General features: G+C 39.6%; 1 protein-coding gene across 1 annotated transcript in view; it reads left to right on the top strand.

Moving 5' to 3' along the window:
• PREX2 (phosphatidylinositol-3,4,5-trisphosphate dependent Rac exchange factor 2) overlaps positions 1 to 11,550 on the top strand; it is a 338,025-nt gene extending 326,475 nt beyond the window's left edge. Inside the window, exons 39-40 of the mRNA XM_062188384.1 lie at positions 56 to 123; positions 8,438 to 11,550. Of these exons, the coding sequence (XP_062044368.1) occupies positions 56 to 123; positions 8,438 to 8,483 (114 nt within the window). The 3' untranslated portion in view covers positions 8,484 to 11,550. The remainder of the gene's footprint in view (positions 1 to 55; positions 124 to 8,437) is intronic.
• The last annotated feature ends 1,685 nt before the right edge of the window (positions 11,551 to 13,235 follow it).

Genomic DNA, 13,235 nt, shown 5'->3' with positions numbered 1-13,235 from the left:
TGTAAATTAAGTTATAGGACAATGTAGAGCTAAAGGTGATTTTCCTGACTTTCAGGGAGCAAGAGTTCAAAACACAGCAAAAAATTTGGGAGTCAGAGATCGGACCCCACAGTCAGCTCCTCGGTAAGTACATCCCCTGGTCTGCTCTTTCCTAAAGGACTTGCCAACATTTCTCAGGCAGTGGCATCCACAGCTAATGCACCTGTTCTAGGACATGAGCAGTGTTGTACTGATTGAATAATGGAGACTGCCCTTGTAAACATCCAATAGCTAAGTGTAATTAGGTATGCATGCCCCATTATTATATAGTCATTATTCTGCTTTGCAAGTTACAACATGAGATTAAAAGCAAAACTCTGCCCAGGTACTACTAAAATTTTTAATACCGCTATCCCAGCTACCAAACGCCATTTTCATTTCTCCTTCTGTGACTGTACATGCTGGTCCCTATGCTGTGATTGCCTTTCCCATACTCATGAAAAAGAGGGGAAAAAAAAGTTTTCTGTATGGAAAACTCCTACCTAACCACAAAACCCATCTTAGATGTCATTTTTTCCTTCGAGTCCGTCTTGAGTTTCCTTCCTTAACATCTTGTAACTATCCATGATAACCCTTATCATATCACTTTGGAAAATATCATGTTTCTTTTTTCCAACAAGAATATGAGTTTTCTAGAGTTAGAGAATTTTTTTAGATTTTATTCATTGCTTGTCCTAATGACTACATATTAGATATTTTATCTCCAAACTAACTTCAGGAATGTGTGATGAATAAATGAGTGAATCGCTGTTTTGTTCGTTATAGCAAATATTCAAATTTCATATCTCATCCTTCAAAAGGACTCCAGTTCACATTTAAAATAAATGAACACGGTTAGCAGCCACAGAGAAATACTTTCAGTTATATTTCTCTGGTCAGTAAAGTAGGCATCCATCTATCTTAAGTGGGGAAAAGCTAAATAAATGATTTTACATTGATTGCTTTTACATATTTTCATTTTAACAAAAAGTAGGCTCCTCCAAGAACTGCCACAGACAGGATTCTCCTTGCTTCTGTTTACAAAGTAGTTACCAGAGTGGGAATGATGACTGTAGCACTTATGAAGTGATATTTCATTCTGAATAACTATGTGGGCAGTGAAAGTGCTTTCAAAAGGGAAAACATATTTCCCCCCTGAAAATGGATGGAGCACTCATGTTCTGGCTGCATTTAATTTAGTGCTGACTCCTAACTCTGCTAAAACCTCAAGTTCTGTTCCTGTTATCTTTCATAGTTGATTAGATTAGAGTGTAAGACTTTCTGTTGCTAAAGAATCATTTCACGTAAGCATTCTCTCCCAGCTCCTTGGGTAGGCACTTTATATTTATATAATAGAACTACTGAAGTGTTGAAATTCCAATAAGAAAATAAGATAATGGCCCAGCCAGGTGTTCTCAGCTAGAGCTTATAAACACTAATAAACAATGCAATAAGGATAAGACTTCAGCATCCTGATCCATAAAGCAATATGCATGCTGAACACAAGAAAAAAAACTTCATTGAACTCACTTCTTTTTTTTTAGGTTATATTTAAAACACTTGAAATGAAACACAATAAAATGAGCCACGTGTAAGGGCTGACAAGGGAATAATTGCCCTGAGAGAAAAATAAAGGATAATTTTAACTTATATTTATTATATTATGATATATTAATTATATATTATTATATATTATTATAATTTGTTAATCTCATTCATTCTACAAATATTCCTTGAGAGTCTAAGAAATGCAAAAATACTCTGCTATGCCCTGTGGAAGATATAAACCCATGATAGAAATAGTAGGTTTAAGTTAAAAAGATGAGATGAGGAAAACAGAACTACCAGGGAGGGTAAAGTATGACAAACACTCTGTGGAGGGTGCAGAGAGAATGTAGGGGAACATACAGGAGCTGGCATCCCTCCCATGTGGAAGCAGGACTCTTGCCCCAAAGACAATGCAAAGAAGAACCAAGCCTTCCACAGGCAAACCTGGAGCTATGTTTCTGGAAATATCTTCATAAACATAAAGTTTGCTGTGTTTAAGATAGTATTTGGTTCTATGTCTATCATAGTTTTCCTTTTACAATCCACTCTCATTGTATGTTTAAATTTTTTAATTATTGAGAGAGAGAGAAAGAGAGAGAGAGAGAGAAAAGTCATCCACTTTCACTTCCCAAATGCCCACGATGGCCAGGACTGGGCCAGACCCAAGCTAGGACCCAGGAATATAATGCAGGTTTCCCATGTAAGTGGCAGAGACCAAACTATTTGAGTGATCACCTGCTGCCTCCCATGGTCTGCATCAGCTGGAAGCTGGAATCAGGAGACAGAGCCAAGAGTCAAACTCTGGCACTCCAAAGTGGCATGCTGGTGTGTTAACCACTAGGCCAAGCAACTGCCTCACTTTATATTTTTAAAATTCACTCAGAAAGCATATATTTACTTTCTGCTGTGTGTAGGTATCAGCCCCTTCGTTAAAAACTAGAGATAAATACATAGTCCTTTGCATTCATTTTTTGGAAGTGTAGTAGACTTACAATTGAATAAAACAAAAATACTCCACAATGTATAGTAAGACTTGTGATAGGCACAGGCAAAGAACATCCTGAGAACAGAAAGATGAGATGCAGTGCAGCCAATAGATGGAGACGGGAGGTCACAAAATGCTCCTAGGCCAATCACGATGGTAATGATGTCCTATGCAGCAGAAGCACACGTTGTATTCTGAGAACTATGTGGAAAACTCTATGGCTGATGGTTGAATGTGACTTAAGAATGACACAAAGTGAGGTTGATGTTACAGAGGGGCCAAAATCAGGAAGAGACGTGTAGCAATAATGAAGAATTTTTTAACTTGAAGACAGTAGCACAGCATTAATAAGTGATCTTCCTACCTGGAGGATTTTAATTTAAGAATTCATCCCGGCTGGCACCGCAGCTCAATAGGCTAATCCTCCACCTTGCGGCGCTGGCACACCAGGTTCTAGTCCTGATCAGGGCACCGGATTCTGTCCCGGTTGCCCCTCTTCCAGGCCAGCTCTCTGCTGTGGCCCGGGAGTGCAGTGGAGGATGGCCCAAGTGCTTGGGCCCTGCACCCCATGGGAGACCAGGAGAAGCACCTGGCTCCTGCCATCAGATCAGCGCAGTGCGCCAGCCGCAGTGCGCCAGCCGCGGAGGCCATTGGAAGGTGAACCAACGGCAAAGGAAGACCTTTCTCTCTGTCTCTCTCTCTCCCTGTCCACTCTATCAAAAAAAAAAAAAAAGAATTCATCCCTGGCAACATTAGCAGGGCCCATTTGAGGACAGCTAAAACTGAATACAGGAATGTCAAAGGAGATTATAGTAATATCAGAGGCCTGAGATGAGAGAGTGGATGGAGGACAGAGAGATAGAGAGATAGAGGACAGAATTAATAGACTTTGGACGCTAATTGGATGAAAAGGGGTTAGGAAAAAGGAAAGTGCTAGTCTTTGGTGTGAATATGCAGGGGTCAGTGATTCTTGCCACTGAGATGATGACATTGGCATCTGTAGCAAAAAGAGCATCCCTAGGAAAGGATGGATAGCTTGACTTGGAACCCTGCGATTTAAGGATCAAAGATACACCCATGTGGAGGTGCTTTGTGGGCAGTTGAATGAACTGCTCTGAAGCCAAGGAGAGAGGGTTAGGTGCAGCTATCGTCCTATGAGTCATCAATATTTAGCAGATAGATGAAGATCTAGAAATGAATGTTGTTAGAATGGTGACTGGGTAAGAGGTAAGAAGGAGGTCATGAAACCAGCATAGGATCAACAGTAAAGAGAAATTAGAACAGAAGCTGTAAAATCTGAGCAACTGGAGAAATTAAGGAAAACAGGATGTTGTTGTTCTGGAATTAAAAAAGAGGAATTGGGCAGGCATTTGGCCCAGTGGTTAAGATGCCAGTTAGAAATCTCTCTATCTCTATCTCTACCTCTACCTCTATCTCTACCTCTACCTCTACCTCTACCTCTATCTATATCTATATCTCTAGCATTCTGCCTCTCGGTTTAAAAAAAATGTGAGAAAGGAGGAATTGACCATAGTCACACTATAGAAAGGATGAGAATAATAATTTAAGAAATCAGAAAGTATGCAGTATTAGAGGTTAATAATTCTGGGTGTTTACAGGGTAGAGCCTGCCCTTGGGCATGATATTTTCTGGACATCCTTGGTTTAGATACATTTTGCATGCCCCTTGTAAAAGTTTATATTTAAAATATACATCAGGATCTGCTTTATACTCAAGTACTTGCAGCATAATACAAAAGTACTTCAACAAGTCCGTGGAGTGACTGGCATTGTGGCACCATTGGTTCAACCTCTGCTTGCAAAGCCATCATCCCACATGAAAGTGCTGAGTTCTGGCTTCCAGTTCATCTCCCTGCTAACGTGCCTGGGAAGACACTGAAGATGGCCCAAGTACTTTGATCCCTGCCACCCTCTGAGAAACCTGGATGAATTTCCTGGCTGCTGACTTTTAGCCTGGCCCAGCCCTAACTATTGCAGCCATTTGGGGAATGAGTCAGTGGATGGAAGATCTCTGTTTTTGTCTCTCTGTCCCTCTGCCTTTTGAATGAATGAGTGAATGAATAAATAAACCTTAAAATATAGTTTTGTGCAAAATGGAATTAAAATACAAGCTTATTTTGGTTCAGAAATTTTTGAAAGACATACAATGGGTCACCAAAAAGTTCATGGAGATTTGTGTTGTGGAAAATGCAGCATATTTCAAATCTTTGCGCTAAAATAAACTTACATTTTAATGCCACTTATTTTTCACAAACTTTCCTAAGTTCCCTTGTAGGATAGACAAAATCAATTTGAATGAATATTGGGGTAGGATATGAGTGAGAAGGGTAGAGAGGCGGCCCTTCCTCTTCTTGACCTCTGCATGGACATTGGCTCTTGAGGGCAATAAGCATTTTTCAAGAACCAAACATCATACTCAAGATTTCAGATAGCCAGTTGTGGCGCAATGGCCTTACTTTCTGGTCCATCAAAAAATATGGAACTGTTGTGCTATGAAAGCTTGATTTCCTTCATTTACATAGGAGGCAGCTTGGCCCAGTTTTTAAAAGTGGGGGGAAGGTTTGAGTCCTAACTCCTGCTAGTTGTCTGGCATTATTTAGTCAGATATTTTTTCCCTCATTGAGACTGAAATTTTTTACTTGTAAGATAAGAAGAAACACCTTGGGACAGAGTATTATTAATATTTTCACCTTGAAGGAGGCATATATTTGGTGGTCTTCCTTTTTAAATTTATTTATTTGTTTTTTGAAAGGCACAGAAAGAGACAGATACACAGGGATCTTCCACGTGCTGGTTCACTCTCAAATGCCCAGAGCAGTCTGCACTGGGCCAGGTCCAAAGCCAGGAGCCTGCAACTCAATCTGCTTCTTCCACGTGGGCAGTAAAGAGTCAAGTACTTGAGCCATCCTCTGCTGCCTCCCGGGGTTCACATTAACAGAAAGCTGAAATTAGGAGTGGAACAGTGACTTGAACCCTGGCACTCCTACATATGACATGGGCATCCCAAGCCAGGTCTTAACCACTGTTGTCAAGTGCCTGTCACTCTTGTCTCCTTTAACACAGCTTTTATTTTTGTCATGTAGATAGGTGAAGGACATGATCTGTAAGATGTAGCTTGAAGGTGCTGCTTTCTGCAAATTTTGGACTTAGGCTGGAAATGCCAACTCCACAGTGGCTGCCAGAACCCAAACACAAAGGAAAGAAAGTGGAGCCAGGAACAAACCACTTTATGGAGGGCTCCTGCTGTGCAGGAGTGGAATGATAATGCAGCAAGAGCCCCAAGTGTTGGGCAAACATAGACCTCCCACTGCCCAACCATTTAGCTGCCATAAAAACAAATGCCTTAGTGCAGAATGATGGTCCAACTCTCACCTATTACACTTCACTTCCAAACTTCATCTGCCTGCCCTAAATTCCCAAAGCGCCAAGATTTCCATTACAAATGTATCTGAACTCAAATAACCCTGAGTCACTTCCAAGCAGCCTCATGGAAGCTGAATCTGCCCGACTAGGCAGTGCCCAGTGCTATTATTTCATTAGGCGATCACAAGGAGTAGCCTTTTCTCCTGTTTGCAAAGCAGCCATTTCAAAGAGCAAGGTAAAGGAATGTGGTGGCTCAGCCCAGACATCAGGGGCAGGACATTTGCCACCCATATTCCCACTTCTCTACCTGACGAGGGCCATGGTGCCTTTTCCCTCAATAGGCAGCTCTATCAGGGGAACAAGAGGGTAGAGACTAAGGCGGGGAAAGAACGTTGTGATCCTCGTATTATTCCAGCCTAGGAAATGCAATTTGAAGCGACCACATATCTCTCAGCTGCAAAAGAACTTTTGAATCATGTCAGCTCAGTTTAATGTGTTCTTTTCTATGGTCAGGATGAACTCAGCTTTTCTGATGAGGTGTCCTTACTTCAGTATTCACCTCTTCTGTGCAGATAACACGTAGGGCATAAACCACCTTCCAGAGCTGAGATATATTTTTGCACACCTTCAAAGGCAATAACTTCTTCTGTTTCCAGACTAGGAAAGTTCATTTTGTTAGCCAGATTTACAACTCCGTGCTATATCTTCCTTATTCTTCCCATTTGATTTAACCATTAGCATGGAATTAAATGTCAGAGGGAGAGGAAATTTATAATTCGCTAAATTAATCAACAACTCCCTTATGTTGTGTTGCATTTAATCTCTAAAAGAGAGGGAATCGCCATAGTTAGCCCTGGGCTTGAGGAACTTTTAAAAAGGCACAAAATTAAAATCTGCTCTTTACATTTTGAGATTGAAAGACTAAGCATTACAGAAGGATGGACAAGCGTGGCCATAGACACTCAGAAGAGGAACACCCAGCCACTTTGGGTTGTTGCAGAACAAGCCCAAAAAACTAGTTGGAGGAGTTGCTATAGAACCCCCATACCTGGATCCACTCCTCCTTTGCCAATCGCTGACATCAGAGTGGTGGAACAACAGTGGGTGTTTATCTGCAAAATGCAGAGCTTGGAGTCCTGTAGCTAAGAATGAATTCCTGGGATCCCCAAGGGATTAAAAGTGAACGTTCTTAGGGACTGAAGTTAGGGCTGAAAGGTACGTGATCAGCTCCTGTCCAAGTCCCTGGTCGGTCAGTGATGTTTGTGGCCTTCGTTTGATTGGTCAGCAATACCATGCTCTTCATGGAATTCTTATGATGCCCAGATGGAGAGATACATGCAGGTGGTAGTTACAGTCTTCCCCAGACCTGGAATTTCCCTAAAGAAAATCCCTCCAGACAATACTGGCCAACAAGGTTTTCTCTGTGGAGAAGCAAATGACTTCTTGAGTCCTGTGATCTGCATAGGGCCAGCTCACCATGCCCTCAATTCGCTGAACTCCTTTGGATAACTGCTTCATCTTAAAGGACAGGCAAGGACACCTTGGGATAAGGGAGCAGACAAGAGGCTTGGTCCTGGTGATATCTTGCCTCTATATTAGGGACATTCATATAAGAGTTCTGTCTCATGGTCAGACCATCTTCTTTTAGAATATGCTGTTAAGTAATGTACTATGATTACCTGTTAATGTTTCCTTTTACTTGGGTCCTGGAGCTAGGATTTAACCATCTAGAAGAATGTGAAACACCAGACTTCATATAATCCTAGTTAGGTCCCAGAGCTTTCCATTAAGGCTGGGTGATCTTAAATTGGCCCTGCATTGTAAACAGGGAGCATCCTTAGACATCCCCAGGTGCAAGTGGATTCCTTGGCCCACTTGGAGATTCAGTATCAGGTGAATTGGGCCTGAGCAGAGCCAGGTGGTGAGTCCTTGAGAAACATGCTAATTGGGCCTTTGAGACTCAAGCCTCAGGAATCTACCCCATCAGCCCATCCTCAGCCAGCTTCCTGCACCATGGGGATAGTACGAATGGAAGTCGATTTCTAAAATTAGTCTTCACATCAGCAGACCCTTAGAGGACAGGGGCTGTCTTGCTACAGGATAATCATGATAAACATGCTGGCAATCATCATGACAGTATCACCTCCTGAAATTCAGAGAACAGATGTTACTACCAGCCTGGGTGGCAGCACTGGAGCAAAGCAACAGTTTTTAAAAATGCACCATTGCTTAATCAGTAGCCAGGTAGATGTGCAAAGAGACATACACTTGTACTAAATTATAGGACTGAAATATTAAAGTCATTTATACGCTGTTTTTAGTGAAATAGTGTGATCATGAGTCACAAACCAAGAAATTATTGGCAATGTATTTGTTCTCCTAATGAAGGGAAAAGATTTATACGATCTGAAGAGAAGCCAGAGTATTTGTTCCACCAATGAGAAAATACTTCAGGTGACGGCGAGACCCTGGCAACTGTCAAACATTTCTGTCTCTTCTCTAGGTTGTACAGGTTGTGTGAGCCTCCTCCCCCAGCTGGAGAAGAATGAAGCAAAATCTCCAGGAACCAGGCGTGATGAAGCTTCTGAACACTGACCTAGCCAAAGTGCACACTGGCTGAACGTTCTCCACTACAGATAAAGAAATGCATTTTGCCTCTGAATCTTTCATCATGGTGTGAATGACTAATGCTCGGTTTATACTTGGATATTTATGCTGGAAATGCATAGGCATTCATTAATTTAATTTACCTTCACAAACTGATTTATGTATTGATGTTTAATATTCATCTTTGAGCATAATGGTCATCCCTGGAATTTATAAAAAATCATCATGGATAAAAATTAACCATGTGCTTCCTCTTCTGTTCATTAAAATTATTTTGTTTTATTTGTTTTCATCTTCCCCAAATGGATATACATGATAATGGATATTTTCACTTGAAGACATCTGTCACTGAGGAAACATGACCAGTCATCATGCAGAAATGTTAAGGATGGTGCAGTCTGGGTGGCGTAGATGTTCGATCCCCACTTGCCTATGAGAAAGTCGTTTATGTGTGAAAGATGGAAAAACATTCGTTACTTCTTCTAGTAAGGGCTTCTGAATATGCATAGAGTTCAGATTTTCTTTTTTAACACCACAGTAAGCTTATATTTTAATTCCACTTCCCATGAGCCTTTGAAGTACTTCATATTTCTCAGTAAAGAGAACTGATGGAGGCTCCCAGAAAGAATTTCTACCACTACTTTCAGGTACCCTTTGCTCATGGAGAATTCCAGCGAGCTGGTGCTGCCCTTGACCTCTACACTGGGCTTGACTTTGGGCCATGTATATTTGGGTGCTGTGCTGTCAGGGTCTACAGGATAAAGGAAGAGGAGACCAAGTAGGTGAGGGGAGAAGGGTGGCTGGTGAGAAAAAGAGAAAAGTAAATCAACTTAAAAACTCAAACTTTAACTTAGAAAGATATCTAAAACACAGTTTGGCAGAGGCTTTCATATAAGATGTCATACTCTTAAAAGAATCCACCTTCATGAATATTTTTCTAATAAGGTATGGGTAAAAGAGAAATAAAGCTTTATTTGTTGTACTTTAAAAGGACTATTAAGGACTTTAATAGTTTATGGAAGTACATGTAATGTGTAGCATTTATTCATATATATAATAGTGATTTTAGCATGGTATTTGAATACATTATCCTATTTAAAATCTGTAATTTTCCAAACAAAACAACTATTGCAATCATGATCATTACAGTCGTGTGCCACTTAACAATAGAGATGTATTTTGAGAAATGCAGTTTAGGCAACTTCATCATTGTGCAGATGTTGTAGAATGTACTTACACGAACAAGATGGCTGTGACATCACTAGGTGATGTCATCCTACAGGGCCACCATTGTTTATGTTTTCTGTCATCCTCTGAAACATTATTATGCAACACACGACTGTATATGGATTTGGACTAAGTTATTATGTGAAATGCTTTTCATAACTACAGTACAGACAAGCCATTATTAAATTTTAATTAATGAAATTTGATAATAATTTTCAAGCTGTCATCAGAAACCTCACTACTAGTTGTGTTTTGAATAACAAAAATACTGTGTTACGTATGTATGAGACATATATAATACCTGCTAAGGATACTAGTTGTTATTTGGCACTTGAGACATTATGGTGAGTCCATATGTTTAATAAAAATATGGAAGCCATCATCAAAATTTTAAAAAAAAATTGAATGTTTTTGAATGTGATAAAGATAATCCCTTTACATAAATACCAATATTAAATATAACTTAACTTTCAGGGACTTAACATTCTTGATGTAATTGGCAAGGGATCCTGAAGGCCTGAGTAATTTGTGATTTTTCCGTACTGAAAACTTGGCTTTGTCATTGTAGGCCACAGAAGTGAATACAGCTGATTAAAGAGCAAGTATTTCCATATTTTCATTACTATTTCCTAATCACTATCCAGGAAGCAGTAATACTCAGTAGAGCCAGGAAGGGGTCACTTAAACAATTCAGTTGTACTGGCTATATTTCACAGGACAAATTACCTACAATTGTAGTATCTTTAACATATTTCTGTATTCTCTGTAAAATGGAATTGCTTAATATTGTTATGGGGATTAAATGTAGATGTGTTCCTTCTATCCAGGTTCTTGTTTCTTGCTCCATGCTCAAAGATTAGTAATGGTTGATAACATCATCAGCCAGTGTAATTTTGATTATAATAAAAGTTGTAGCTAACACTAAGTGACCATTATGTGTCAAGTAAACCTCCAGTTATCTTACCCAATTTTTCTTATTACCATTTCACTTCATCCTGACAACAACAATGTGAAATAATACTCTTCATCACTCCATTTTATGGTTGAGGGACTGAAACAAAAGATAACCTAGTGACTTGCCTAAGGTCACATGGTTGGTAAGTGGTGGAACCAGAATTTAAACCCAGGAAGTCTGTCTTCTTAATTCATCATACTACTCTTCCTTATTAATATAAAAACTATTGTAGTATTTCAAATTATGCCTCTTATATTTACATATAGATGAATGGAAATATTTAAAATGCCTTTAGTATCTGAAAATATTTCTGGATATTTACCATCCTGGATAAACATTTAGAGGTAACCCAACACTGTAGCAATCTGAAAATTACCTCATATTGTATTCCCTATAATTGAAGGTAACAGTCTTAGCTGTGTTTTGAAAGTCTAGACTAGTGTATTTTATAAGACTTGACTGTAATTCCAAAACAGTGGTAACAGTAAAAAAAATTCTAATGGATGAATGGATAGTGATAATTTTTTCAATACCATAATGGGCTTCCATTGACCCTGGACATGTAACTGGCCTTGAGTTTATAGAAGTGTTTATATAAACGCCATGTGCTCCACTGCAACCAGTGTACCTTCAAACGTTGCTAGAGTAGGCTAGCTATGCTTCCAGGTTTTGAGTTTGGACTACTGCCACTCTCCAGCCAAAAGAGAAGGTCCTGCGTAGAAACTTTAGGTTTTTTTTTTTTTTGACAGGCAGAGTGACAGTGAGAGAGAGAGACAGAGAGAAAGGTCTTCCTTTTTGCCCTTGGTTCACCCTCCAATGGCCGCCGTGGTAGGCGCGCTGCGGCCGGCACACCGCGCTGATCCAATGGCAGGAGCCAGGTGCTTCTCCTGGTCTCCCATGGGGTGCAGGGCCCAAGCATTTGGGCCATCCTCCACTGCACTCCCTGGCCACAGCAGAGAGCTGGCCTGGAAGAGGGGCAACTGGGACAGGATCGGTGCCCCGACCGGGACTAGAACCCGGTGTGTCAGCACCGCAAGGCGGAGGATTAGCCCAGTGAGCCACGGCGCCGGCCAAAACTTTAGATTTTAATAGGGGTCCTGACTAAAAAATCACTGTTTAGTAGTAATTCAGAGTCAGTACATCTTATGCATTCCACAATATCTTAGAAATGTTCCTGAAATTACAAAATTTAATATGTGAAAACTATGAGGAGTTTGAGAAGACTAGAAATTTATATTTCTCTGTTATCATTTAAAGAGGGAGCGATTTCTGTGCTAGTTGCACTTACATCGGCGATTTCATGTGGAGTTAAGAGGGTCAGCTTTATTTTATAAACCAGTATTTCAGTCTGAAGCCCCCTACTATTTTCTCTCTCTTTAAAACACTTTTCGAGTGGCTTGCATGCCCTGCACCATCATTGGCCACTCTTCATGCAGCAACAATGTTTATTTTTAAATGAGGACAATTTCTCTTTTTTTAAAAAAAAAATTATTTGAAACCCAGAGAGAGAATGGCATACACATAGAAAGAGAATGCTCCTATCTACTTATTTACTCCCCCAAATGCCCATGGCAGCCAGACCTGGGCTGAAACGGCAAGACCTGAGAACTCAGTCCAGTTTTTCCATGTGGGTTGCAGAACTCAATAATGGGAGCCATCGCCACTGCCTCATAGGATCTTCATTATCAGGGATTGGAACCAGGACATGGTCATGTTAGTCAGCATTTTAACCACGGGATCCCACACCTGCCCCAACAATGACTTCTAACACACACACACACACACACAAAATATATATGACTTCGAAATAGTGTGTTCTGACTCAATTTAAATTTTGTAATCATTAAATTCAAAATGAATTGAAGTTGACCTTGACGGTAACCATAAGAGCTAAGGAAAGAAAGTAGAAAGCCAATCAGAAGGGGCATATTAACTAATTAGGAAAACAAACTATTCTTAATTCTTCACACATATACATTTTATAGCCAAAATTAGTATTTACTGATTAGGAAGCATTTGGTTGTGAAGAAAATATTTGAAACTAATAGATTTGTATTGGAAATACTAAAGTGCTCTTTCAGTAGTTTGAATAGGTCTTTTCCTACATAGTATAATGGCGTAATGCAGAGTAGTCAACATATTTTATTCACTTATATTTTGGAAAACCATTAATATTGAAATTTAAAATGAATTCCTTTACTTTAAAGTCATCTATATTTTACATTTTACTTTAAAGACCATTTATACACTTTCTGCACTAGTGGTATTGAAACTAATCTTTAGTATTTGACTAAATTGCTTATGAATTTTTGGAAATTATGTTCAATTTGTAAGATTTATTTTCATAGGAATTACCTCACTAAATTATAGTTTCATAAGTCTCTAACAGTAACAATTTCATTGACATGTAATATATTAATCAACATGCTGAATGAATTATCAATTTTCCCACTTAATACTAGGGGAAACAAAGCTCTTAAAGTGGTTTGGCATGATGTGAACTTTGATTAAG

The sequence above is a fragment of the Lepus europaeus genome, chromosome 4, assembly GCF_033115175.1.
Source record: "Lepus europaeus isolate LE1 chromosome 4, mLepTim1.pri, whole genome shotgun sequence".
In the NCBI taxonomy this organism is placed as follows: Eukaryota; Metazoa; Chordata; class Mammalia; order Lagomorpha; family Leporidae; genus Lepus; species Lepus europaeus.
Note: the sequence above shows the minus strand (reverse complement) of the source record. Positions and strands in the feature narration are given on the sequence as shown.